The following is a 27,231-nucleotide window of genomic DNA, read 5'->3' on the forward strand; positions in this document are numbered from 1 at the left end:
ACCTCTCTCGCTTCCGCACCCTCGCCCTGCCGGAGCCCTTGTCGCGCTCCGGGACGCCGGCGTCGACCGCGCGGGCGCGCGCCGCGTTGCCGTGGAAACGCCGGGGCTGCCGCGGCGGCGCGCTGGGCGGGCTCTCGGCCTCTCGCGCCCCCGCGCACGCCCGGGCGTTTCGGAGCCCCTGTCGTTGGGCCCCAGCCCCGGGTCTCCGACCGTGCGCAAGGCAAGATGTTGAGGCGCAGCTTGGAAAACCGGTAACAGCCCCGGGGCCGCAGCTGCCCAGGGCCTCCACACACGAGGGCTCGGGTGGGGGAGTGGAGCCTTCCTCCGTGGGCCTCCGCGCCGAGCTGCGGCGCGGAGCCGGGGGCTGGACAGTCGCCGCCGCGCTCTGGGGCCTACCTCCCTGGGCTGCGGCGAGCCCCGGTGGCCGGCCCTCACGCTCCCCAGGCGCCGGCCTCTGCACTGCCGCGGGCGGTGCAGACGCCGGGTGGAAGCCGGGCGCCCGGGCAGCGCAGCGCGGAGCTGCTCCGGGAGCCGCCACCCCGCAGCAGCGCCGCCGGCCGGAGCCAGGCCTCTTCGTGCGCCTGCACTGTGGGATGTGGAAGCCAGGCCCCGAATGGGGACCTAGAGGAGGAGGATCGGCCTTGGGAGATGGTGGGATCTTTGAAGGTTTGCGCCGTCGAAGCTGCAGGATACCCCGGGAATGTTGGCATAATCAAATTAACGTGAAGATGAAGCCATCTCGTCTCAAACGAGAATGACTTGCTTTTTGTGTCACCTTTTTCTCTAGGGATATTCAAACCAGACAACTGCAAGATGCTGTCACAAATGTGGAGAAGCACTTTGGAGAGCTGTGCCAAATCTTTGCTGCTTATGTGCGGAAAACTGCCAGACTGCGAGACAAAGCAGACCTCCTGGTGAATGAAGTCAACGTGTATGCCTCTACAGAGACCCCGAAGTTAAAGCAGGGCCTGAAAACCTTTGCTGACGAGTTTGCCAAACTTCAGGATTATCGACAAGCAGAGGTATGGAGTGAAGTCACACCGTCATGTTATGAATGAGCCCTGACGTAGTGGACGGAGGAGCCCTGAAGACTTGTAATCTACCTAACTGCAGTGGCGAACACGCTCTTGATAAACGTACCTTTTCATGTCGGTAACATTGTGTAAGTCTATTAAAGGGACGCTTCCTGTGATTTTACCGTTTTCAAACTAAACTCTAGGGTGTCTTGAAGTACTGAATTTCCCCACCTTACTTGCCAACTTTGGGCCATGGGGTGGCTATTTGCAGGGCGTAGTAAACGTAGTACCCCAGGGAAGAAAAGGAGCATGATTTGTGTCTTGTGTGCAGGTAGGTATATTTTAAAGTATATATGGAGATGGAAGATGTTGGAAGTGGTAATGTGAGTGAATAAGTAGTAAATGAACAAAAGATTTTTGTTGCTGCTTCCGTGCTCTGGAAAGTTGACCAATGTTTCCTTGAAAGGCGGGAGGGGGGGGGAGGGGGGGCGGAGTACAGTATTATTCATTCTAGTCACCATGGTATTATGCATACAAACCAGTAGTGAAATTTTGTGGAGTTGTTTGTTTTTTGTGGGTTTGTTTGGGGTTTTTTTGCTTTGGGGTGGGGGGAGGGAAGAAGGTGGTGGTGTAATTGTTTAAATTGTTAAAGCCCATTTACTTTAATACCTCTTCAGCACTTTCACTTATATTTACTTCAGGATTCAAGATACAGGTCAGAAATTTTCACTTTAACTTTTAACTTGTCGGAAGTTGCCCAATTAGGGCTGCATTGCTTCTTTTGTACTTTTCTCATCAGTGCTTTTCTTCCTTTTTAAAAGCCTAAAACAGAAATTTCAATTATCAAAAAACCCTCAAAATCAAAAAGAAGATAATGATCTTTGAACCTATAACTGCTAATCATACAGAAATTTGAGTAGTAATTACTTTGGGGGGTACTTTGGGGGAAAATGTTTCGTTCTTGTCATATGATATTTATTCTGTAATAAGCAACTCTCAGGTATGTGTAACTGGGAACTTAATGTTTCAAAAGTAGTTTATACTCACAGATAATACTAGAACCCTACGTTAGCCAATAATTTCAGTGCCCCTTTCTAGAAAACCTTTATGCTATTTATCAAATAGCAAACTGAATTGATTTACATTTGTTCTTTTTATTTCACTTGCTTACCAAATGGTGGAGGTGCTAAAGAACAATGAACAAAAGGTAGGCTACAAAAAGGAGAACAGAAAAAAAGACTTGGCTGATCTTTACACTGAATAATCAGTGTATGGATTATTTGAAATGGAATAAATAATCCTGAGTATTCATGGATTTGATTTTAGGATTCCTAATATTAAATGCTCATTGAGAACTTGATCTTCTCCATTTTCCTAAAATTTTTTAAAATGAAACATTCATATACATTCTGTTTATAGAAACTAAACAAAAATGAATATGAAGCGATATACACTCACTGATTATATAAACCTGTATCATCAAAAAAAAAGCCTTTTTCCTGCTACAAAAGTAATACATGTTCATTTTAAACAATTAAATACATGTCGTCTTGTATTAGCTATCCTGAAAAAGAAAATTTTAATGTCCAGGAGTTATTTTTCTTATGCTATAGTTGTATACTTGCCTTTAAAAAAAAATCTGTTTCTTTAGTGCCTTCCACTAGTGCTATTAGTAAAAGGAGAAATTACTCAAAATCTGATAAATATTGTAATGTTTAAGAAAAACTGTTTAATACTAAATAAAAGAGAGATCAACCATACAGTATAACAGCTCAGAAACACTATTTATCTTGTTCTCTAAGTGGTCTGTAGGCTTTTTTGCTTTTGAGGATTGTGTTGTTTTAAATGTTTCCAATATGCTATATTTTTCAGCTTTGATTTTCTTATCTGGAAGGTTGGGATTTTACATTTCGTATATAATGTATGTAAAGTATCCATCCAAGTATTAAACACTCTGAAAGTGGTAGCTGTAATAAAATTTGAGGTGTCTTAAAACTTACCAAAAGCTTTTATTGCTACTGCACAGCTTAACAGTTTTTAATGTATTTGAGTTTAGATTCTGAGTCTTATCAGTTTCTGGTGGTTATTCTTTTATTTATAAAGGTAACTGACAATTTAAAAATTTTCAAATATTAATCAGTGTAGTAATTATGTTCAGGTTCGACAGCACAGGTTTTATTTCAGAATTTAAATTTTGATATGTCTATGTTTCTTTTCAGTTATATTTTATAATAATTTTCAATAGGTTGAAAGACTTGAAGCCAAAGTAGTTGAACCTTTGAAAGCTTATGGAACCATTGTAAAAATGAAACGAGTAAGTAAATTCATTTTTTCTACTATTATTAGGTATTCTGGCAAAACATATGAGGTTTCCAATAACTGTCCTTTTAATAAAAGGTACAGAGTAGTGTTTAGTCATTCTTTTTACACACTCTGAAGCGTTCTTAGAACTTTGAGAATAAGGAAGTATTTTTATATACTACTGTAGCATCATAAAGCAGTTTTATTTATTATGGAAACTTTAAAATATTTAATATTTATATTCATGAAGAATATATGGACAGAAACTATTTTACTAAATGAATTTGTTTATATTTTTGTTTTAAAGCAGGCAATAACATGTAAACTAAAAATGAATGTGACCAAGTTTTTTTCTTAATTTTTTTATTGAGGTATAATTGACATATTAGTTTCAAGTGTACAACATAACGATTTAACGTTTGTATATATTATGAAATGGTCACAATAAGTCTAGTTAACATCTGTCATGATACATAGTTACAAATTTTTCTTTCTTGTGATGAGAACTTTTAAGATCTAGTCTCCTAGCAACTTTCAAAATGCAGTATAGTATTATTAATTCTAGTCACCAGGGTATACATTACATTCCTAAAGTTCTATTTTTTAAATCAACTTTACTGAGGTATAATTTACATGCAATAAAATTCTCCTGTTTTAAATGTACACTGAGTTTTAATAAATGTGTATACATCTGTAACTACCACCACAATCAAAATTTTATGTGTGTGTATATACATATATATAAATATATATATAGTTTTGCATTGAAATTGTGTCATTATTTGAGAGGATATTAAACTACACACATGCACACAGCCTCACACAAAAAGACACACACTGATTATGCAATGGTAATAATTCCTGTGGTAATGATGCCTGGATCAAATAGGGAGTGTTCTTCCATTCTTAAAACAGAGAAGTGTATATTTTACTTCTTAAATAAGAGATTTTTATTAACAAAAAAAAAAAATGCCTGTTTGCAGGATGACCTCAAAGCAACATTAACAGCAAGGAATCGAGAAGCTAAACAGTTAACTCAGTTAGAAAGAACACGTCAGAGAAACCCATCTGATCGACATGTTATTGTATCCTTTGAATTTGGGTCTTTAAAAAGATATTTTGTAAGGTATGCAGTACAGAAGTAAATATATATGGAAATTATGCATTTCTACTTTAAATGTGCAAAGAATATGAATGTAAAGTTTGAAAAGAAACACATGCATTTACAAATTCTCACTATGGAAATTAGCTAATTTTAAAGACAATACACAACTTAATTCAGTCTTATGTTGTTTTCCACAAGATACTCAAAATATAAAACACTCATAAGTGTAGATTTTTTATAAAGAATAAATACAAAATTCTAAGATTTTTTACATAAATGATGACTAAATACTAATTATAAAGTTAAAAATCTATCATTAATCCTAAAATATCAATGCCCTCTCAGCCCTGCATTTTCAGAAAAGGAAGGAACAATTTTTTTCCCGGTAAAATTCCCTTCATCTTAAAAAACAACAGCTATGTGAAACCACAATTATGACTTCCAGCCAAGGACCCTCAGGAGATTCAAGAGTATAATTGAGGTCCACAGCTGGACACAGATCTAAATAGGATTGTCTACTGTAACAAGGTTCTTCTGTTCAGAATGATTATTTGTTAAACTAGAATGTGCCTTGTTCAAAACTAAACAGGGCCTTCCCTGATGGTGCAGTGGTTAAGAATCTGCCTGCCAGTGCATGGGACACGGGTTCGAGCCCTGGTCCTGGAAGATCCCACATGCCGCGGAGCAAAAGCCCGTGCACCACAACTACTGAGCCTGCGCTATAGAGCCCACGAGCCACAACTGCTGAAGCCCGCGCGCCTAGAGCCCGTGTTCCGCAACAAGAGAAGCCACTGCAATGAGAAGCCAGTGCACCACAAGGAAGAGTAGCCCCTGCTCACCGTAACTAGAGAAAGCCCACATGCAGCAACGAAGACCCAATGCAGCCATAAATAAATAAATAAATAGATAAATAAATAAACTAAATAAAGAAAATAGCACCTGGCTAATTGCCAGCAACTGGGATAGGTGCAGTTGTATATAAAGTACTAACTTATCCCGCTGCCTCTTTTTCCCATTCCTTATGTCTCCTCCCTACTTCCTTAAGGTTTTTTACAGCCCACCTTTGCCAGAAACCACATGAGGATTGACTCTCTGGGGACATTTGAGGTTCCAGAACACCTCCATTTCTGAGGGGAATCCCTTGATTAGTGATTTTTGGGCTGCACCAACAGCCTGGTCCTCCTTCCTTTGGAACAAAAATACATACGCCCAACCTTGTAATAAAAATGGGCAGTCACATGGCTGGGATCCACAAACTGGAGATTATAGAGTCTGGGTTTCAAGCAAGTCAGACAAACTAGAGAATGCTGGAAAATGTGACAACTATGGACTAAGGCAGAGACTAGAGAATATCACCAGTTTTTAAGAATCAAGCCAGAGGTCAAAATTTTGCTGCTTTGTTTGGAGGAGGGGAGAGTACATAAGGGCAGAAAAAATGTCACATCTGGAATCTTGAGGAGGTGGTAAGATTGATTCAGGGGTATTGCTATGGACACTCGATGTGGAAATAAATGTCTTCCTAAGACAGAGATGCCTCTGACTTTGGTACTTTGCTGTAAACACTGCTGTGGAGGAGGCTGTCTTATACCATAGACAAAGCAGGTCAGGAGTTCACATGGGGAGATAAAGCAGCAACTGAATAGATTATGGCTGTAGATGAATTGCCACGCTCAGTGGGAAAGGTGTAGAACTCCAGTGGATTTTGACAACCTGAAACCAGAAAATAAAGGACAGTCTACGTATAAATGCATCCACTATAAATATAAAGATATTCTATCATAGCATCATAGAATATTTACCAGGATAGACCCTTAAAATTCATCTGATCTTCAAAAGAAGTACATTAAAGTTCAGTATATAAAATAAAAGAGTAGTTCTGGTATAAGAGGATGGGGTAAAGAAGAATCCCAGTGCTCTGCCTGGACCCCCTAAGGCCCCTGGTGGCTTCTGAAGAAGCTTCTTGCAACAGTTAGAAAAAACCAATCTGGCTCACTCTTTTATAAGCCATTTTGCACTCATGACTAATTTCATTAAATATACTGATATCCTTATTCATAAAGTTGTATCACAGTATTTTAATCAAAAGTATCTCCTACCCAAATTGGTATGTTATAGGATTTTGAAGAATTTTCAACAGAAGGAAGAAACAGAAATCTGTATCCACTTTGCTAAAAACAGCTGTGCGAATTTGGGCACGTGGCTATGCCCGAGTAAAAGGATTTGAGACTAAGAAATGAATCGTAGTTGCTGGGGTATGGTAGAAGGTTCAGATACCCATGTCCCAGCTGTGGCTTCTGCTTCCCTGCTCTTTGCTAATTTAGCCAACTCTACCTACCCTTCCAGATTTTAAAATGAAACTGTCAATAAACGGGGAGGGAAAAGACGTTAAGTCAAAAGTAAGTAGTCACGGTAAAGAATTTCACAAGTCACGTGTACTGAACAGTATTAGAAAAATAGTCTGCTTGAATATTCTCATTAGTAAAAGGTTAACATGCATCATAACTGTTAGAAATTTTTTCATAATAAATCCTGTGATAGTTATATTTTTAAAAATCTGAACATCAGTAATAAAGAGAATTGTTTTTGATTACTGGTTATGATTAAAAGCATAAAAGTTTGCATGGTTTTAAGAAAACTTTACACCCTATATAGCAAACGTACACACACACAGATATATATAAATAAGTTTTAAATGCTTAGTTTCTTGAAATTGTATATCTGAATTAACCTAGTTGTAAGAGTATATAATCAATATAAAGTTATGATTAATGTATAATCTAATTGCAAGAAGATATTCTGTAATAGCATATGATTTTAATTTATTGGAAGAAATTGTTCTATTTGAAATGTATTTTTTTCCTTTATGAAAAATTTCAGTCACAGGTGGGTAATAAAGTGATGTGTGAAGAGATGGACCCCTATAGTAAACCTTTTTACTTATTTCAATTTATACATTTTCTTGAAAAAGAAAGCAAGGGCTTAAATGTCATAATATTATGTGTCACAAAGCTTTGATTCACAACTGCAAATTTTTCCTATGGAGTAAATATTAAGATGATGATATGTGATACTTTTGAGTAAACATAATACTAACATAGGAAACAGAACATTATTAGAAAGAATCTAATCAGAAAATTGGGCCATGTTTTTAAAAATATATTTTTGTTTAACAAAAAATTTTAAATATTTTGGGGCAAACTGTTGTCCTTAAGGAAGAGATGATTTTTTTAAAGAGAAATACATGATTAGATTGGAAATGTTCTGCACTTTACAGCACTTAGCCACTAGCTATATATATGGCTATTGAGCTCTTGAAATGGCAACTAGAGTAACCAGTTTTTTAATTTACATTTGATTTTTATTAATTTAAATGTAAATAGCTACATGTTGCTAGTGGCCACCATATTGATTGTACAACATGGATCTAGATAGTATGAGTACTTTGAAGGAAAGTATTAGATTTTCCATCTAAGTTATTAGTTGCTGATATATATTTTTTGTAATAAGCATTAACTAAGTAGTAATAGTGTACAATTGTTAGCTTATAAGAAGAATATACAAATAGAAAATCCATGCTGAAATAAATATTTGTAGTATATATTCTACTCTACCTGATTAGGATATTACAGAAGTAGAAACATTTCATGCATTTGGAGAACTAGAAGATTGAAAATATTTCAGTATTTGTGGGGAGGAAGGGTTAAAGGGGAGAGAGATAGTGAGGAGAAAAGGAGATTATGATAAATGGCAGAGACAGTGAAATATGTGAAAGCAGTAGAAAATATAGAAAATTGTTTTACAGTAAATCATCATTTTATTTTATGTGGTAAAGTATATTTTGAATGATTGACACTGTTATGGCAAAAAGCCAGTACCGCAGTGGTAGCGTTTACAAAAAGACTCAGTCGAATGGATTCTGACTTGAGTTTTTCCTGTACTTTGGCGGGGACACTTTTGTAGGCAGAAACTGAATTACAAAGGGCCACAATGGATGCTGCTCGAACAACTCGCCATCTGGAGGAGACTATTGACAGCTTTGAAAAGCAGAAAATAAAGGATATAAAGGTAACAAAGTAACTGTTAAGGTTCAAAATATGTTTTCAAACCTTATTTTTTATTTAAATTTATGACAAATTTAAATTACTGATTTTTTTAGTCCATAAATAGTCTGTGTGAAAAAGATGTAAACAAAAATATATCAAATGTTATTTTCTTATGGAAACAATGGTATTTAAAGGGGCTCCATTCCCAACCAAAGGCCAGATATTCAAATGTTATTACAAATAGTGTTAATCATAGAAAAATGACATTTATTATGTTTTTATGTATCAGGTATGGCTCTAGGCACTTTACATAAATTATCTTTTAATCTTTACAGCAACCCCATGAAAGTGAGGTGGTGTTATCATATATTATGTAAAAAAAAAAAAAAATTAAGCAGAGATATAAAGTAACTTTTCTGAAGTATCATAGCCAAAAGTCTGAACTATAAACCAATTATGTATTTTAAAAATCTGTGCTTTCCAGTATGATACACTATCACTAATTTTTATAGCTTATAAGTTTCTAATACCTACTTAATATCAAATAATTAAGAGTAACTAACCACATAAACTTGCATCCACCATGGTATGGTGTCACAAGAATTGACTTCTTATAACACATCAGTAGACTTTCAGGATCATGGACTTGAGAAGGTCTTCAGTGACTTTCTCATAGGCATCTTGGAAAGATTTGGAGGATTACTTATGTTATGTCCTTTAAAACAAGTCATCTAAGGATGCCTTTTGGCTCACTGCAAATTTTCCTGGAACAGCTTTTAAAGAAAAGTATTTTTTGTCATTTTAATAACTTATTAACAAAGAAAATATCCTGCTTTCAAAAGTTATGTTCTTATCAATAAAATAGGCATTATCTGCCACTTAATTGTATCATTCCTCTCTACAATCCATGAAACAACATTAATTTGCCCTTTTATTTTTTTTAAATTTCCTATCATAGTTTCATAGGATTTCAGAACTTTGATTTTTCTGATAGCCAGGCTCAAAGGTCTCTACTTTGGTCCTGAAGATTAAAAAAAAAAAAAAAATTTAAGCCTTTGAATTCACTCTGCACTCTGCTGTGTAGACTGCTACTCAGGAAGAGCACCTCAGGAGCTGCCCTGAGACAAACCCTTTTACTGACGTAGGAGAGTGTGGGCAGGGCATAACATTTTACAACTGCTGACATCCTCTCTTAAATTGAGGGAGAAGGGAAGTAAGATTAAAATAATTAGCTTTAATCTGAAAAATGAGATTGGAGACTTGTGGGGTATGTCTGATCCATTGCCACCTAAATAAGGGCTTCTTTAGTGAGCCTGATGCCTCACTCTACCACTTCTTCATGCCTGAAAACTTCTCTTTTACACATGGCAATCTGTGTCTGATCTTCAGGCTCACTTCAGTGTTCCATCTGCATGCTGGCCAACTCTGCAGGTGCTTTTAATCCCATGAGCATCACCAATTACAAAACGGGCAGAGACAGTGAGTGCAGAATTCCCAACTACAATTCCTACGACCTGGGATTTCCTGAAGCAGTAGGACATGGAGTAAGGGACTGCATAGTGGAGGGTGCACAGAGAAGAAAAGGGCTTCCAAGCTTCTCTCTTGGCCCGCTATATCATGACCCTGGAAGAGGGAAGTCTTGTGGTGGTCACACACAAAAAAAAAAGACAGGAAAAAACCTACTTTTTTAAAAATGGAGAGATAATTCATATACCATACAATTCTCCTATTTAAAATGTACAGCTCAGTGGTTTTTAGTGTGTTCAGATATTTACAACCATCATCAATTTTTATCATCTCAAAGTGAGGCCTAGTACACTTTAACTTTTACCTTCCTGCTCCCCCAGCCCTCACCCCCAGCCTAAGCAACCATCACTAATCTCATGTCTCTTTGGATTTGGCTATTCTGAACATACATTTCATATGAATGGAATCATAAAATACATGGCTTTTGTAACTGGCTTCTTTCACTTAGCATGCTTTCAGGGTTTATCCATAGTGTAGTATGTATCAGTATCTATTCCTTTTTATGGTAGAATAATATTCCATTGTATGGATATTAACCACATTATGTTTATCTTTTCATCAGTTGATGGACTTTTGGACTGTTTCTACCTTTTGGCTATTATGATTAATGATATAAACATTCACGGACAGGTTTTTGTATAGACATATTTTCATTTCTCTTGGACATTTCATTTCAGTTCAACCATATTACCTGTTGAACTGCTGGTTCATATGGTAACTCTATCTTTAATTATGTGAGAAACTGCCGGACTGTTTTCCAAAGTGGCTGTGCCATTGTATTTTCCCACCAGTAGTATATGAGGGTTCCAATTTCTCTGTATCCTCACCAATACTTGTTCATCAGACTTTTTCATTATAGCCGTCCTAGTGGGTGTAGAGTGGTATCTTACTGTGGTTTTGATTTGCATTTTCCTGCTGATGCTTACGGCCATTTGTATATCTTTCTTGAAAAAAGTGTCTATTCAGATCTTTTAATTGGGTTATCTTTTTTTATTGCATTTTAAGAGTTCTTTATATATTCTGGATACAGATCCCTTATCAGATATGTTTTGCAGTTTTCTTCTTCCATTCTGTGAGTTCTTTTCACTATCTTGATGGTGTCCCTTGAAGCACAAAGCTTTTTAATTTTGATGAAGTCCAATTTATCTTTTGTTGCTTGTGCTTTTAGTGTCATATCTAAGGATCCATTGCCAAATCTGAGATTATAAAGATTTATCCCTATGTTTTCTTCTAACAGTTTTCATTGTTAAGTCTTTTATGCATTTAATTTTTGTGTATCATGTGAAGTGAAGGTGTTAAACCCCATTCTTTTGCGTGTGACTGACTACCCAGTTGTTCCAGCACCATTTATTGAAGAGACTGTTCTTTTCTCATTGAAGTCTAGGCACTCTTGTTGAAAATCAGTTGACGTGGTTTTGTTTCTGAACTCCCATTCTTATTGATCTGTGTCTGTCCTTATGCCAGTACCACAGTGTCCTGATTAATTAACAGTGCTTTGTAGTAACTTTTAAAATCAGGGTGTGTGAGTTCTATTTTTTTCCTTTTTAAGATTGTTTTCGCTATTCTGGACCTGTTGTAATTTGGTATGAATTTTAGAATCAGCTTGTCAGTTTCTACAAGTCAGCTGGGATACTGACAGGGATTGCATCAAATCTGTAGGTCAATTTGAGGAGTACTGCCATTTTAAGATTAATTCTTCCGATCCGTGAACATGGGCTGGTTTTCCATTTATTTAAATCATCCTTAATTTCTTTCAACAATGTTTATAATTTTCAAAGTGTAGGTTTTGCGCTTTTCTTAAACCTTTTCCAAGGTATTTTATGATTATTGATGCTACTGTAAATGATTTCATTTCAGTTGTTCATTGCAAGTGCACAGAAATACAGTTGATTTTTGTGCACTGATCTTATATCTTGCAACCTTGCAAAACTCATTTATTAGGTCTGATATTTTTTTGCAGATTCCTCAAGATTTTCTACATACAAGATCATGTCATCTGTGAAAGTGTACACTTTTAATACAGACCCCTATGACTCTAGCAAACTCCCAGAACTATGATTTCCAGAGATTAATACCAGAGTCTGTTAAGGTTATGAATCTCTGTTCTGTATGTCTTTCCTCCTTACTGTCAAATTGTTCCTTTTCCAAGTTAGGCCTCATTTGAGATGTTTTATGATAAAGAGGGATGCACAGATCCTATACCCAAAAGCCTCGAAAATCAATCAGAAGGGTTACTTTACCACCCCCTTATTTCTAACAAAAACAATATTCAGATATTGTCATGTTGATTTTACCATGTCTGACAGACACTTCTGTTTGTGAGATAAATTCTTGGAAAAGTCAAAACTGTTGATCCCGCTCATGTTTTGGGAGAAGCAGACACAAAACATTTTTTTTTTTAAGAACATTCTTATTGTACCTGTTATCAGGCTACTGCTTCAGATGGAGGCAGAGCTTCTGGGTCTTTCTTTAACCTCCCTGGGGGTAGAAATGATTGGCAGTAGTGAGCACTGCTCATAACTGTATTAACTGTGTTTGAGGTGGAGTTTAATTGACAAGTCCATCTGAATTTTAGCAGCAGTGTTAATTAGTAAGGTAGCACAATTTTTAGGAAAAGACTTGATAGGAACCTTGCAAAGAAAGAATCTGTCTTTCTGAGAAAAGCTGGTATGAACTTAGCTGTATAGAAATGTGGAAGAAAACTCACAATCCTATTTGTTTCCCATGTAATGGAAAAAGTCATCAGTTATATGGTGTCAAGGAAATTTCTGACCTACGAAAACTATCTTGACCAGGGGTCACTCCTGGAACAGATAGGGACAGGAAATCAGTATTGGTAAAGTAGCTGACGTAAGCAAGAAATAGCTTCAAAACTTAATTTTTAGTAACTTTATTTTTCTTATAAATAAATATGAAATCACCATGACTTTTTTCATAAAATTATTGAGAAAAATGTAATAATTCCACTGCTCAGAAATAAGCCGTTAGCATTTTGGTTTATATCCTTCCAGACTTTCTTTCTATGAAATATACACAAGAAATATACTAATAATAACAACAACAAATATTTCTTAGACATTAACTGTGTCACACATTCTAAGCATTTTATATGGATAAACTCATTTCCTCCTCACAGTGTCCTATGAGAAAGGTAATATTATTACCACTATAGTTTTATTTAAATGGGACCACACTATATGTAGCACCTTTTTAAAATTTAATATATATCATGCATATATTTGTGCTGAGGAAACAAAGATCCATATTGTCCGTTATGGCATCCTCATATAGTATTTTGCTACATGGATATATCAGTTTATTTAACCAGCCCTCATTGATGGACATCTAGATTATTTTTGCAATTATAGATCTCATTGCATCATTAAACATCAGCCTTTTTTCTGGTCCAGTTATTCTTGTGGGATAAATTACTAGAAGTGACATTCTCATTCAAAGAGCATACACACTTTCAATTTGGATAGCTGTTTTTAACTTCTGTCCACAAAGCTTTAACTAGTTAACATTTCTGCAGAACCTTACATGAGCACACCAATGTAACAATGACGAGTAGAAGTATTTTTAATAATAGCCAATCTAATAGGTGAAAAATCAGTATCATCTTAATTTGCTACAGTTACTACTGTTGAGGCAGAGTATTTTTTCATATATTTAATGACACATTTTTTCTTTAGTAAATTACTCACATTTGGCCTTAGCCTATATTTTTATTGAGTGTTGGCATTTTTCTTATTAATTTGTAAAAATTCTTTATATTGAGAAAATTAACCCATTATATTAAAGAGAAGATACGCTGCAAATATATTTTCCCATTTTGTTGCTTATGGTATGTTTTTACCACCTTAAAGTCTTATTTTTGCTGCCAGATCTATTGATCTTCTCCTTTTTGATTTCTGCCTTGGTGTCATGCTTAGAAAGGAGCTTTCATCCCCAAGATTATATAATTATTTGCTCATATTTTCTTCTAGTATTTGTATGATTTTTTAATATTTTATTTTATGCAGTTGTATTTTGCACATGGTATGAGGTAGATGTCTAACTTTATTATTTTCAAATGGATAGAAAGTTCTCCTGACATCATTTATTAAATGGCCTCTACTCTGGAGAGCTGTCATTTCCCCTTTATTTGCCAAAATTATTAACAAGACCTTTTATGACTTTTTTGTTAAATATTCTGCTTTCTAATTAAACCAGATGGAGGCTTTAATGTTATGATAAGGAACATTTTCTAATTTAGCTGGTTTACTCCTTGGGCAATAAAAACAGCAAATTTGTGCTGAGCACTTACTCTAGGCCAGTTACCATACTGTACCTTTTCTTGGATTACATTTAATCCTTAAGGCAAAACCTAAGATGTTGAAATTAAGGGAAAAGAACAAACTGTTTAATATTACACAGCAGATTTGTTTCCGTCTTGTTTTGAACCCAGGTTTATCTTAATCCAGAGCCCCTATTTTAAACTACTAGGCTACCTGCTTTGCAGAATACTTGCCGATGGGTAGAGAAGTTCATATTAGCTCCCCCACCCCCCCCCACCAGTAAAAATTAAGTACATACCCAAATGGCCTTCTAGTCACACAAAATAAAGTTGAAAATGAGGAAAAAAAGTAATGCGTGAATGCCTCTGTCCCTGACCATACTGACCCATTCCAGATTAGCAGATTACATGAGATCATTGAAAGCTATGTTTATTTGAGGAAAATTTTTTCTAAATATGAATGGATCTTTCAAAGTTCCACCACCTCTCTGGTGACTCACTGAAATTATTTTATTTTAAAAACACAATGTGTTTGTGTTCTTATAACAGTTGTCATCTGATTCTTCCCTTGCGATTATCCTTCTCCTTTCTGCCCATTTTCCCATGTTTTATGAAATTCTATCAATAGCTAGAAAGAAAAAGTATAACTGGTAGTTTTTCCTCTTTACTATACTCAGGGATATAACTGTCTCTGTGATAATCTTAAGGCTTCATGGTTCTTGGGTCAAAAATTCCAAGTCTGGATTACTACCTTAGCAATGCCACTGATTCTCCATCACTGTTTTTGACAGAAGAGTTAACGGGGCCTTTCCCATCTTAAATAGATATATAGTATATGTTTTGTCAAGAAATAAAAGGTCAAACCATAAAGGATTAAACCAAAGTATCACAAAACTTGAGAGTGATTTTTCACTCATGTTCCAAGTAGTAAATAATAGCCATTTACTAATTAAAGCTACTTCTTAAAATGTTTTTTATCACTAATTGAAACTAAATTTTGAGACTGCAAAACGCTAACAGACTCAAAGTTGAGCTCTGTCTTTTAAAATGAGAGTGTAATAGATTCTCTTATCAGAGGATATGGATAAACCAAAATAATGTATCATTCTTCAATGACAGACATATCAACATATTTTCAGGGCTTGCTTATGAGCTAAGGGGAATATAACTCCTATAATATGCTATTATTAAGAAATTGTTAGTTCAGAGATGACATCACATTCAGAGATTTTGGCATCAGGGATTTAATAACTATATTCAAATATTTAAAAAATATTTTAAATTATTTTGAATTTTTTCCATATTCCTCCAAGTTACCACAGTGGAATAGACTTGAATTAAGCCTAAACCTACAGATTTAGGTGTAATAAGGCTGTAAATGTTTGGATTTCATTAGTTATTAAATAGTGTGCCAGTCTATTAAAGATTTAGAATGTTCATTTGTAGAACTATTTAAAAATAGGAGTAATACCCAACTTAACTTGAGTGATTTAAGCTTAACCCCTTACTTTCTAGCTAGTCAACTATCTTAGGAAGACTGACAAGAGAAGTACCAGCCCTAGTCAAAAGCCATTCTACCTCTAAGGTATTCCTATCTGGAGATTCTTGGTGTGGAATCCAAAGTTGCACCTTGGCATAATGCTGTTTATTAGTCAGTTGCCAGTCCAGTATACCAGAGCACTTTGTGACCTATATGAAGTGACAGTAAAGGTCATCATCAGTTACAGTTATAAGTCATTTATCCCAGAGCCCAATCTTTGCATTTAGCCCTACATGTGTGCTTGGCAGCTCAGAAGGGTTACTTTCAACTACAGATCTATTTCCACTGAGTAGCAATCAGAAGCCTGTTAGTTCTCCCTTAAATATTTTTCTAATCCTTAAGAATGGAGATGGAGAGGGGAAAAAAATCACAGGACACTAAGGGATATCTGTATGGCCACTTTCCAAGGTGCAGGACCACTCCTATCTGGGTGGTTAACACAGGAGAGCAGAAATGAAGGAAAATGAGTATTTGACTCTTGCCTTCTAGCCTAACCCATCTCATCTATATTGCCCCTTAAAGGACAATGCTTCAGTATTTTCTGTCCTATTCTTATTCTGCCCACTTCTCTTTACATTAATGCTGATTTTTTATTTTGATAAGGGACAAGATAACAAAAGGATAGATCCTATCTTATTGAAAACTTGTCTGGCTTGTATACTTTCCCTACCTACCGATTATCTCACCTCTGCTTAGATCAACATGCACATCTTTATTCATTCTCTTTGCTCATGAGCTTCCCTACCGTAAGTTGTCATCATCATGCTCATAGAGTTTACCTGTAGTTTATTTGCAAAGGAAATAATTGATTCCAGCGACAGTACAATGAGCAAGAGCCATAACTTTGAAGAATCAGATCCAAGTCTTAACATTGTAGCTGTGAGAACACTGGACAAGTCATATATTTGTAAACTCGAAAGCTCTATGCAAATGTATGGTGCTATTATCAGTAGTAGGAATATCATTATTACCAAGTAATCCCTTTGTGGTTAGAGAATACAAGTATCATATAAATATGATGGGATACAATTCTTGCCTAAAAAACATTCTTTTAAACATCAGTTGGAGTTGCTAAAAAAAAACAGCTTCAGAACTAAACTGCTTTAGCTAATACTTACAGGCACTGAGCAACAAGAGTACATAATGACATACATTTTAGTCAAATCTTTTTTAAAATCATGAATATCTAACAGAAGAACCGACTAAAAAAGGGAAGTAAATAATAAGATAGGAAATATTTTGTGTAATTTGAAAGTTTTGCTGCAGAAGGTCTTTGCAACTATTTTTATTCCAGTTATCTTTTGTACTTCATCTGCCCTGTGGAAAAACAGATACCTCTGTGTCTCATAAAATGCCAAGACTATATAGTAAGGAATAAATTTACTAAATTCATGAAGCAGTTTATATGATTGTTTAAATTCAAATCCTTGTTTTTTTAGACTATATTTTCAGAATTTATCACTATCGAAATGTTATTTCACGGCAAAGCTTTAGAGGTCTACACTGCTGCCTACCAAAATATACAAAAGATTGATGAAGAAGAAGATATAGAGGTAAGACTATGTCCATCTAAGCTCAGTTCTTCTATTGATATGGAAATGTTTAAAAGAAAGCATTAGTTTGGGTAAAAATAAATTAGAACACTACATGGTTTAGATGTTATTGTATGCAGTTCCAAATAGCTGAACCTGTATGACTTTCTATTTATTTCTGTTTATTTTTTAACTGTTCAAATTAACCATGGTAGAGTTCCAAGGATTAATCCAAGGATTAATATCTAGTAAAACATAGAAATAAAGCCATTACATGAAATAATGTATCATTTTGACTAGTGATGTCACTTACATGTACTAAAAATAGCATTTATTGATTTGAGCTAACATTTGAGTGTTTATGCCACAACACCCAAAGCTTGACATGCATTTTCTCTCTCACTCCTGTGATGTAGGTACTGTTATCATTCTCGTTTTACAACTAAAGAAACAGGTGTAGAGGTTTTAAGTAACTTAACTTGCCCTTGGCCACTTAGCTAGTAAATAGCAGAATCTGGCTTCTAACTAGTTTTGTAGGACTTAATCAGTAAGCTATGAAATAAATGTAGGTTTGCTTTGTACTGATAGTTAAATGCAAATAAATCTTACTGGCCAGCTAACATTAGAGCAATTAAATATCAAAGCCTGGTTTCAGCAAGCTCACCTGAAGAGTTAATGTCCTACAATATTACCTTCCAAAAGGGGAAAGAAAGGCAAAGTATTTTTGCTGAAATAGATATACTCTGTCTACAGTAGAAGTGAAAAAGGGCACGTACTCTCAAGATATAACCAGAATTTTGTATTAATAAGTGATAGAATTTGACAGTGTCTGTCATTTCGTAATTTTGAAGATTCCATTTTTTTTTTAACTAAAGTATCTATAAAGAGATCCCCTGGACCTTCACTTCCCACTACTCTACTGGTTCCAAGAAACTTGAATTCAGTAAAACCAGATTATAGCTTGGCCAAAATGAAGAAAAGTACATGTTTTAGTATGTGTATATACATTTTCCAGTGCCAAAATCTGATCTCAGTTTTACCTCAGTTAAGCATACATGATCGTATTTCTATTACTGTTTGTTAATAGATGGCTTAAGTGTCTATTCCCTCCAAATACTAAAGATAAGGTTTCTAAATTTTTACTCCTTTTTATATTACTATTTTTTAAAAAAGATCAAGCTTTTATCTGTAATTTGTAAAAGTAGCAAATGTTTATATAGTGATTACTTTGAACCAGCTACTCATCTATGCATTTTCATTGTATTATTTTAACCCTACCATCAACTTTAATAAAAGTATTTATTATCCTCACTTCTGTGGATGAGAAAACTGAGGCATGGTGAGGTTAAGGAACCTCCCAGAGGATCCCATAGCTAGTAAGTAACAAAGCTGGGAGCCAAACCCAGAAGAGTCTGACTATAGACATTGTATTTTTATCCTATCTATACCGCCAGAAGCATGGTTCTTGATGAGTGACATCAACCATTTCCTACAAGAAACAACACTACATTGAGTGGCAGGTTCAAAATTGATCCCCCGCTTTTCCTACCAGACTTAAGTTCCCTTTACAAGTATTTTCATTCTCCTTTTTCTAATACCCTTGACCCAATACACTTGTCACTAAAGTCACTAAAAGTTCCTTCAAGCCCTTTGGACCCCAAGATTTTCCTTCTCATTCCAGAGGTCCTAGATGTCTTTTTTGTCACACCACTTCCTTTACCACTTCTCTTACCACTGATCTTCATCAGCTAGCTAGGTAGCTTGTAGGATTCATTTAAAAAAATTCAAGATCTCAGGGCTGTGTGGTAGATTTGTTTTTGAGTATGAACTTCCCCATTTTTTCTAATGGGGCAGTATTGAGCAAGTTAACTTTTTCATGCTTCAGCTTCCTCATCTGTAAAATAGAGATACTTACAGTGCTTACCTCATAAAAAGTACATGCATCAACTGTTTATTTAGCACCTGTTATATGCCAGACACCATTCTAAGTGCCAAGGATTTAGCATAATAAGAATTGGTCCAAGTTGTCAAAAAGCAGAAACTTAAAAGGAGTTCAGACATTTAAAAAATATACTGTGTAACTATTTACGTTTTATAATGTGAAGAAAAAAATATAGAAAGAAAAAAAATAAAAAAATATAGTGTGCTCCAAGTGTATGTGATGGAGGATTCTAAATAGTCTAGAGAATCAAAGAATGACTTCTTAATCAGAAGTTTGAGGGATAAGTAGGATACTTGGCAACAGCTTTCAGGCAGAGAGCTCAGATAGATATACAAAGGTCCTGAGATGTAATGAACTATAGGCCTAAGCTATCACTACGATGCCATACAGAAATTGTGGAAAGGAGAAGAGAGCAGTCTGGGGAAAGTTGTGTGGGACAAGTCAAAGTAAAATTACATCAAACAGCTACCAAGATGAGGAAGGACCATTTTGATATAAGTTTCTTGGAAACAAGTAGAGAAAATATGCAGAGAGGAACAGAGAAATAAGATGCTGTTTTTCTTAGATAGCAGTACTGACTTATTCAGGCAGCAGCTAATTTTTTGCATCTAGTTATCAGAAACCATCTTACCTGATTTGTTCTTCACATAAAAAGTACTGTCAGGCCCATATTCCCCTTCGAAAGATCACCTCTGTACATTCAGTTCAGAGCATATTCAGATCTTGAGACTCACTCCTAGAAGAGATCTTGGACCATATTGGAAATGCATTATTGCCAATAAATTAATATGCCTGTAAATCTGTTGTTTTGCAGTAGGAGACTAATATTCAACTGGTTTAGACTTTTACCCCAAGGGTTGTAAATTATCTTCCATTTCCCACTTTTATCTTTGCTAGAAAAGCTAAAAAAGGAATGTTGTTCTAACAAAAATATATTTCTTCCAAATACCAGTGGATTGAGTCGTCCAGTTTTGATATCATACCAGGATGTCTGGCACCAAAATATAATTGGGTCCTCAGTAAACTGTTCAATAACCTAATTATTAGCATGCCTGAATTGCCCTTAAACCAAGTCATAACTCTTGCATTAAGTTTCATCCCTTGATTCCTTTTGTGTCCTGCACTTCTTTAAGGTTTAAAGAAATGTGTAGAGACATCCCCTAGTTTGGGTCGTTTTTTCTCAAAACACCCAGATTAAGTTCATGTTAACATCATTCATTTACCAGGCTACTGTTTTAAGCTGGAAGGAACTGCAAAGATAAAACAAGGCTTCTTGCTCTAGAGGAACTTAAAACTGGTTGTAGAAACAGACATGTAATTACAAAAGTGAGATAAAAGCTGTACTGAGGGTATAAACAACAGGAGCTACTGACTAGAGAACAGGGGAAAGCAGAAAAAAGATGGCATTTGACTTGGCTCCTGAAGGATGAGTAAGTGCGCTGAAATTCCAGGCTGAGGAACCAGCACTGCAAAGTCACAATAGTATTACATGTTCTGCATATAGGTATATATGCTACAAGTGAAGTATAATGGGTAGGTTTGGGTGATTGTAAGCCTTGAATGTCACCTAAGGCATTTAGACTCTCAATAGTCAGGAGCCAAAGTTTTCTAGTAGAGAAATCATATTTTGGTCTGTAGTATGCTAATTCTAAGTAAGCTAAAGATGTATAGAGTCAATAAATTAAAATAGAACTACCTCAGGTGAGAAATTTAGGGAGAATGCCCAGGCTTCTAGCTTGGTCTAAGGTTTTGGTAATGTCTTTCACTGTAAAGGTGAATCCAGAGCTATACTGTCCAGTATAGTAGCCATTAGGCATATGTGGCTATTTAAGATTAAATTATACTTAAAAATTCAGTTTGTCAGTCACGTAAACATTTCCAGGGCTCAGTAGCCATATGTGGCCTTTTTGGACAGCACAGAACAGCAAGCATTTCCATCAGCTCAGAAAATTCTATTGGACAGTGTTGGTCTAGAACAGAAGGTACTGGGGAGCATCAATATGGCTATCAGAAGAGTCTGCAGAGAATTGGTGGAAGGGTAGCCATTAAACACTACGTAGATCTTTAGAGAAAGGTGTCAAAAAAGGTAACGTGGCCTAAGGGAAACCCTTTAAAAATATTTCAGGTATATGCCGTAGAAAAGGGGATGTGAAGAAACAGAGCAGGTAGCACATGAAGAGTTTAGTGACGGCATGCATGGAAAAGCAGCTTCAGGACAAGGTCAGCTGAGGACAAAAAGACACCTTTGGTGACTGACAGCAAGACCAATTTCAGTGGAAGGGGAAAGCCTAATTGTCGTTTGTTGACAAATGAAGTAGAATGTTTGAGAAGTTTTTTAAACAGTAAAGTTATACCTTGAAGTAATTTTTTTTTAACGGATCTTGCTTGCTTATGGGGGAGGAAAACTGGAGAAAGAGAGCTTTTGTTTGTTGAAGTTTCGCTAAAGGGAAAGTGTACCTTGGAGAGAATCAGAATGACATTTGCTTGAAAAAAGGAAAAGGATAGGGTGAAGAGTTGAGGGAAAAAAAGAGGGAATATGAAGAAATTCACATCTGACAGACTTGCCTTGTTTATGTTACAGAAATGGTGGAAAAGCTACAGGTAGGGAAGCTTAAGACCACAGTAAGATTTGGAACTACTGCTTTAAGGAAAAAGAACCGACAAGCGATGGCATTCCAGATCCTAGTGAGATTGGAGTCCATAAATTAGAGTGGCTCCATCTACTCTTGTGATGTACTGTGAAAGCCACCAGTGAATTTAAACTGATAAAGAGTTGAGGATAAGCAGAACAGAAAGAATCAAAGGTGTGACTTAGTCTTCCCACTGGCTTGCATACTCTGAATGTAGGAACTTTTCACGTTTCACCAGCAAAAGCTCTTAAGTGATTGTTTCAGGGCCCGTCATCATCTTAGGTGGTTCAGTAGAATTTTTTAGCTTACATCTTTCCAACTTAATTTTTTTTTTAATTTTTGTTTTAAATTTACAATAAATAAATGAAACTTTGTCCCCAGTGTGGGCCTCGAGGGGAGTTGCTTAAAAAAATTCTAAGCTAAGGGGAACTTAACATGATAAACTAAGGGGAACTTAACATGATTTTCTAGATTTCCATTGTTTAGTATCACTTTATAACGTTTTATCATTGCAACAGGTTTTCCGAAATTCTCTGTATCCACCAGATTATTCATCCCGTTTAGATATCGTAAGAGCAAATTCAAAGTCACCTCTTCAGAGATCACTGTCAGCTAAGTGTGTATCTGGAACAGGACAGGTGAGCTAGAAACCATAATTTAAAGGAATGTGAGGTGAGCTACTGCCTTTGGAATTGTTCAGTATTAAAAATGTTTCCCTTAAGTCACAGGACTTCGAATAACTTACCCTCTCTTACCCTCTTATGTAAAATAACAGAAGACTGCACTAGGTTCGGGCTCTTAATTCTGATATCATCTGTAACGTATTACTCTCTGAAGCAGAACACTTGGGAGCAGAGGTGGAAGGGACAGGAAAATGCTGATCTACGTTTGTTCTCTGGTACAGCATGAAGAGCAGATTCTGAAATCAAACTATTTAGGGTTTAAATCCCACTATCACAGCTTACTGGAAATGATACCTAAAAAGGGCTTTTGTTGAACATTCTCATAGATCCAGAAGCACATATCTTTAGGGTAAAGAATCAATTTTCTTTTCTTCTATATCCAGAAAGCCTGAAGTACCTGGTATCTAGAACAGGGAGGGGTCAACCACCTTTTTCTCTAAGGGGCCACACAGAAAATAGCAGGTTTTGTGGGCCATATGGTTTCTGCCCCAACCAAAAGCAGCCATAAACAATACATGAACAAACCAACAGTTGTAATAAAACTTTATTTACAGAAACGCCACAAACTGGGCTATAGCTTGCCAACTCCTGATTTAGAAAGCTATGGCCTTTTTCATATCTAGCCTTCAGAATTCAAAATTGAGCAAAATATTTTCAAAATATAACTTTCAGGTAAGTGTGACCCAGTACCTTCTGTTTTCATTTGATTCTCCTCTAAGCATTTATTTACTGCTTTTTATTTATGCATCTCTCCCCCTAACTAAATTATATTTTTATTATTCCAGTACTAAGTGCCTTGCACATAAATTCCATAAATCTAGTAGTATAGTACTATAATATTATAGTATGCAGAGTTTTGACCTTTTAGAGCTAATAATATCACCTAAGTTAGCCAAGATCTGTGTAGCACTTTAGAATACATAATCCCAGAGTTTCTCAACCTCAGCACTATTAACTTTGAGCCAGATAATTTGGAGGTGGGGAGGGAGGCAGGGGTACTGTCCTGTGCATTGTACAGATGTTGAGCAGCATCCCTAGCCTCTACCCACAAGATGCCAGTAACACACACACACAAACACACACCCCAGTTTTGACAATCAACAGTGTCTCCAGACATTGCCAAATGTCCCCCGGGAGGTATAATCACCCTCAGAAAAGTTTGAAGCAGGACGACCCAAGTGGCAACAGTCAGGACTTAAAGCCAAGTAGTGAATTCAGATTTTCAACTCATTACATTTAAATCACACTACTTTTAAAGTTTAATATTTCAGTTGCCTAGTTGAAATATCCTTGTGTTTTTGCCATCCCTTTAATGACTCTCATTCAGATACCTGTTTTTTTGACCTAAGAACTGTTTAACTTAAAATATTTTTTGACATTTATAATATACGGAGACTATACTTTTCTCTGAAAGTCGGTTATTGAAGTACTGGTACCCAACTGGAATCAAATGGCTAATTTCACATTTTTCTTCAAAAAATAACATGAATGAAAATTTTTTGCATCTGTTTTCAAACCTTAAAATACAATAATTCATAGGGAATTTTCATTACTAAAAATTACTACTTATGGACATTTTTCTGAAATATTTGTTCTACGTGTACTTCTCTATCAGGGCGTATTATAAAGATACCAAGCATGTAAAAATATTTTTTAGTTAGTATTATTTAAAATGTTTTAACTTTTAACAGGTATCCACCTGTCGACTAAGAAAGGATCAACAAATAGAAGATGATGAAGAGGATGAAGACTTAGATGTTACAGAAGACGAAAATTAAATTTCTTAAGTAAACTGTGCATTTCCATTTTCCTCTTAAATGACTTGGAATCCAGAATGACTGAAACTGTAAAACTTTATACTGGCTGGAAATCCTACTGGAAATGGAGAAATTATTAAAGGAAATGTATGCTGACCAAAAATGAAGGTTTTAAAAAATATTACACACCAGTCATTTCAACATTCTGTCTAGCAGCATGTGATCTTTTTGTATAAGTTCCATTTTTTTAAAAAGATTATGTATGTCAGAAGTATTTCATATTAATGCATTATACCTAGTTGAGGTTACACTAGCTAAATAGATAACAACAACAACAAAAATCTAACAATTCCACTTGCTTCCTTTAGGTTAAGACACCATGCTTTCAATACCAGGAAAGGGTCCTAGATAGTCCTTCTGATGAAATACAAATTCTGTTCCATAAAGCTTTAATCAAAAAGCCAAGTTTTCTTTTTTTACTTTTTTTTCACTTCTACTACAACCTGAAGTTTCACCATTCAATATATAAATTACTTTTCAACGAGAGTATTACAGTCACTCTTAACAATAATAGGACACTAGGATATTGGTGTTTTACAACTATACATAAAGCATAAATTTTAGCTTTAGAAAGCTACATTCAGCTTGATTCTGGTTTTAAAACAAAGCCACTGTCATACTAAAGCGCTATATATGGCACTACATCTTTTGCAAAGCTATGATTTGGTGGAATGTTGCCCTAAAAAACATCATGGAAAACCATAAATCAGTAAAAATTCTATAAAAGTTTTACCAGATTACCATCTAATCAATAAAAGAGTGTACAGTCACTCTGGTTCCTGAAAATATAAAACAATTTAATCAGAGCCTTTCAGTATGTCTGATGCTTTTATTCTTTGGATGGGGAATTGTACTTCTGTTGTTTCATAGATCCCAGTCAGGCATATAAAAATTAGGAAATGATCATTTGGGATTACCACAAAAAGATAACAGAAAAATAAAACCTTCCAGAAAGCTTTTTTGACTTTGTTATTCATGATTCTGTTCTTAACAAAGCACTGCTTCATGAAAATAGCCCTAAGTGATAAATTTACTTAGTTTTTAAGTAAAATATTCAAAACATTTCAAAATCCTAAATAATTTGATATTCTTAAAAAACTGAGGATATCACTGCATTTTTGTTTTCTCAGTATTTAATCTTGGTATTTGTAGCTGGGAGAAAAAAAAAAACAGTTCTAGTATTGCTCTTGCTGCTTATGATAGCAATTCACTTCTCTTGAGCATCAGTTGCCCTATTTGTAAAGTTAAAATAGTGCCTGATATATAAAGCAATCAGCAAGTAATTCTGATATAAAATGTATGCTTTGGCTACTTCAAAAAAATATTCTAAGGACAAAAGGAATATTATACAAAATACTTTTGATGTCAAATTAAATTTTAGACCAGACGTAGGTTGGCAAACTCCTTAAAGGGTTACACAGTAAATATTTTTACAGTTTGTGAGCTGAGGGAGAAAATCAAGGCTATTACATAGCTACTTATGTAACCCTATTTAAAAATGTACAAACCTCTTTTAGCTTCCTTATAAAAAGACAGGCTATAGGCGTCCATTTCTTATCTCCGAAATAGGTTTATTAGGGTTATTGGAACTAAATGATATAGTTAATTCATATGTAATTAAACGTCATAAATACACAGTATCACAGCTCAGTAAATATTAGCTTACATTTAATACAAAGATGTAGGTGATAGGGTCACTGCTTAATAGGTGATATATGGACCAAGAGCCAATGCTCTTGACAGTGTTTTCAGTAAGTGGTAAGTGTGTGCTCCTAACACAATGATTCTTACCTATCTCTTGGTTGGGATGAAGTTTACTTTCTAGGCATGATCTATATTTTTCAGAATACCTCGAGTCAAAAGTGTTTGGCTTGGGCTTCCCTGGTGGCGCAGTGGTTGAGAGTCCGCCTGCTGATGCAGGGGACACGGGTTCGTGCCCCAGTCCGGGAAGATCCCACATGCCGCAGAGCGGCTAGGCCCGTGAGCCATGGCTGCTGGGCCTGCGTGTCCGGAGCCTGTGCTCCGCAACGGGAGAGGCCACGACAGTGAGAGGCCCGCGTACCGCAAAAAAAAAAAAAAAAAAAGTTTGACTTTAAGATAATTAAAATGCCACTGGATATTAAACTAGAGAACCAATATGCCACTATACCTGATACATCTAGGAGAGGAAACAAAACTGGCTATGAGATAATTATTGAAGCTGGGCGATGGGTATATGAGGATTTAGTACACTATTATCTGTTTGAAATTGGTGGTGTGCTGGTAATTGGCTCTCTGGGGTGGAAAATGCCCTGATTTTCTGCATTTACCAATTTCCATGGTGTAAATACTCCTACCATGGCCAATTTAAGTTATTGACATATCACTGAAGGCAGAGTTGGGAACAGATGCGCAAAAATGGCTCCCAAGCAGTAGAAGCCAGCTTTCTGTAATAAACTTTTTAAAGTTAAAAAATATATTAGACCAAAGATTATGGAGTAAATTAACTATTCATATCAATCCATTAATTTTACAATCAAAATACCAAGCCTGTGTTTACTACTATTGTGATGGCCTCTTATCTACCACCACCATCCCAGCCTAGATTGAGAAGCAGTTCAATATTAAGTGATACTGCACTTTAAGCTTCATCTTAGCTTTTATTGATATATATTTAAGATGCATTTTTAAGTCTTCCCATATACTCCTCAAATAAATCATCTAAATAATCTCTGAGCAGTTAAAAATATCATTTCTTCCTACTGTCATTTTCCTAGCTGCTTGTAAGCTTACTAGTTTCAAGAGCCATACTGATGTGCTTTTCTGAACCAAATTTACCA

At 35.8% G+C, this 27,231-nt stretch overlaps 1 protein-coding gene across 1 annotated transcript; it reads left to right on the top strand.

The window, feature by feature from the left end:
- Positions 1-139: 139 nt before the first annotated feature.
- CIBAR1 (CBY1 interacting BAR domain containing 1) lies at positions 140-27,202 on the top strand. The gene is given in 9 exon segments (XM_081258889.1): positions 140-251; positions 788-1,022; positions 3,262-3,330; positions 4,301-4,420; positions 4,423-4,443; positions 8,383-8,487; positions 17,248-17,361; positions 22,431-22,550; positions 24,287-27,202. Coding segments are annotated over 9 exon segments (897 nt in total). The 5' UTR covers positions 140-225; the 3' UTR covers positions 24,374-27,202.
- The last annotated feature ends 29 nt before the right edge of the window (positions 27,203-27,231 follow it).

This window comes from Mesoplodon bidens, assembly GCF_964165515.1.
Source record: "Mesoplodon bidens genome assembly, chromosome: 16".
In the NCBI taxonomy this organism is placed as follows: Eukaryota; Metazoa; Chordata; class Mammalia; order Artiodactyla; family Ziphiidae; genus Mesoplodon; species Mesoplodon bidens.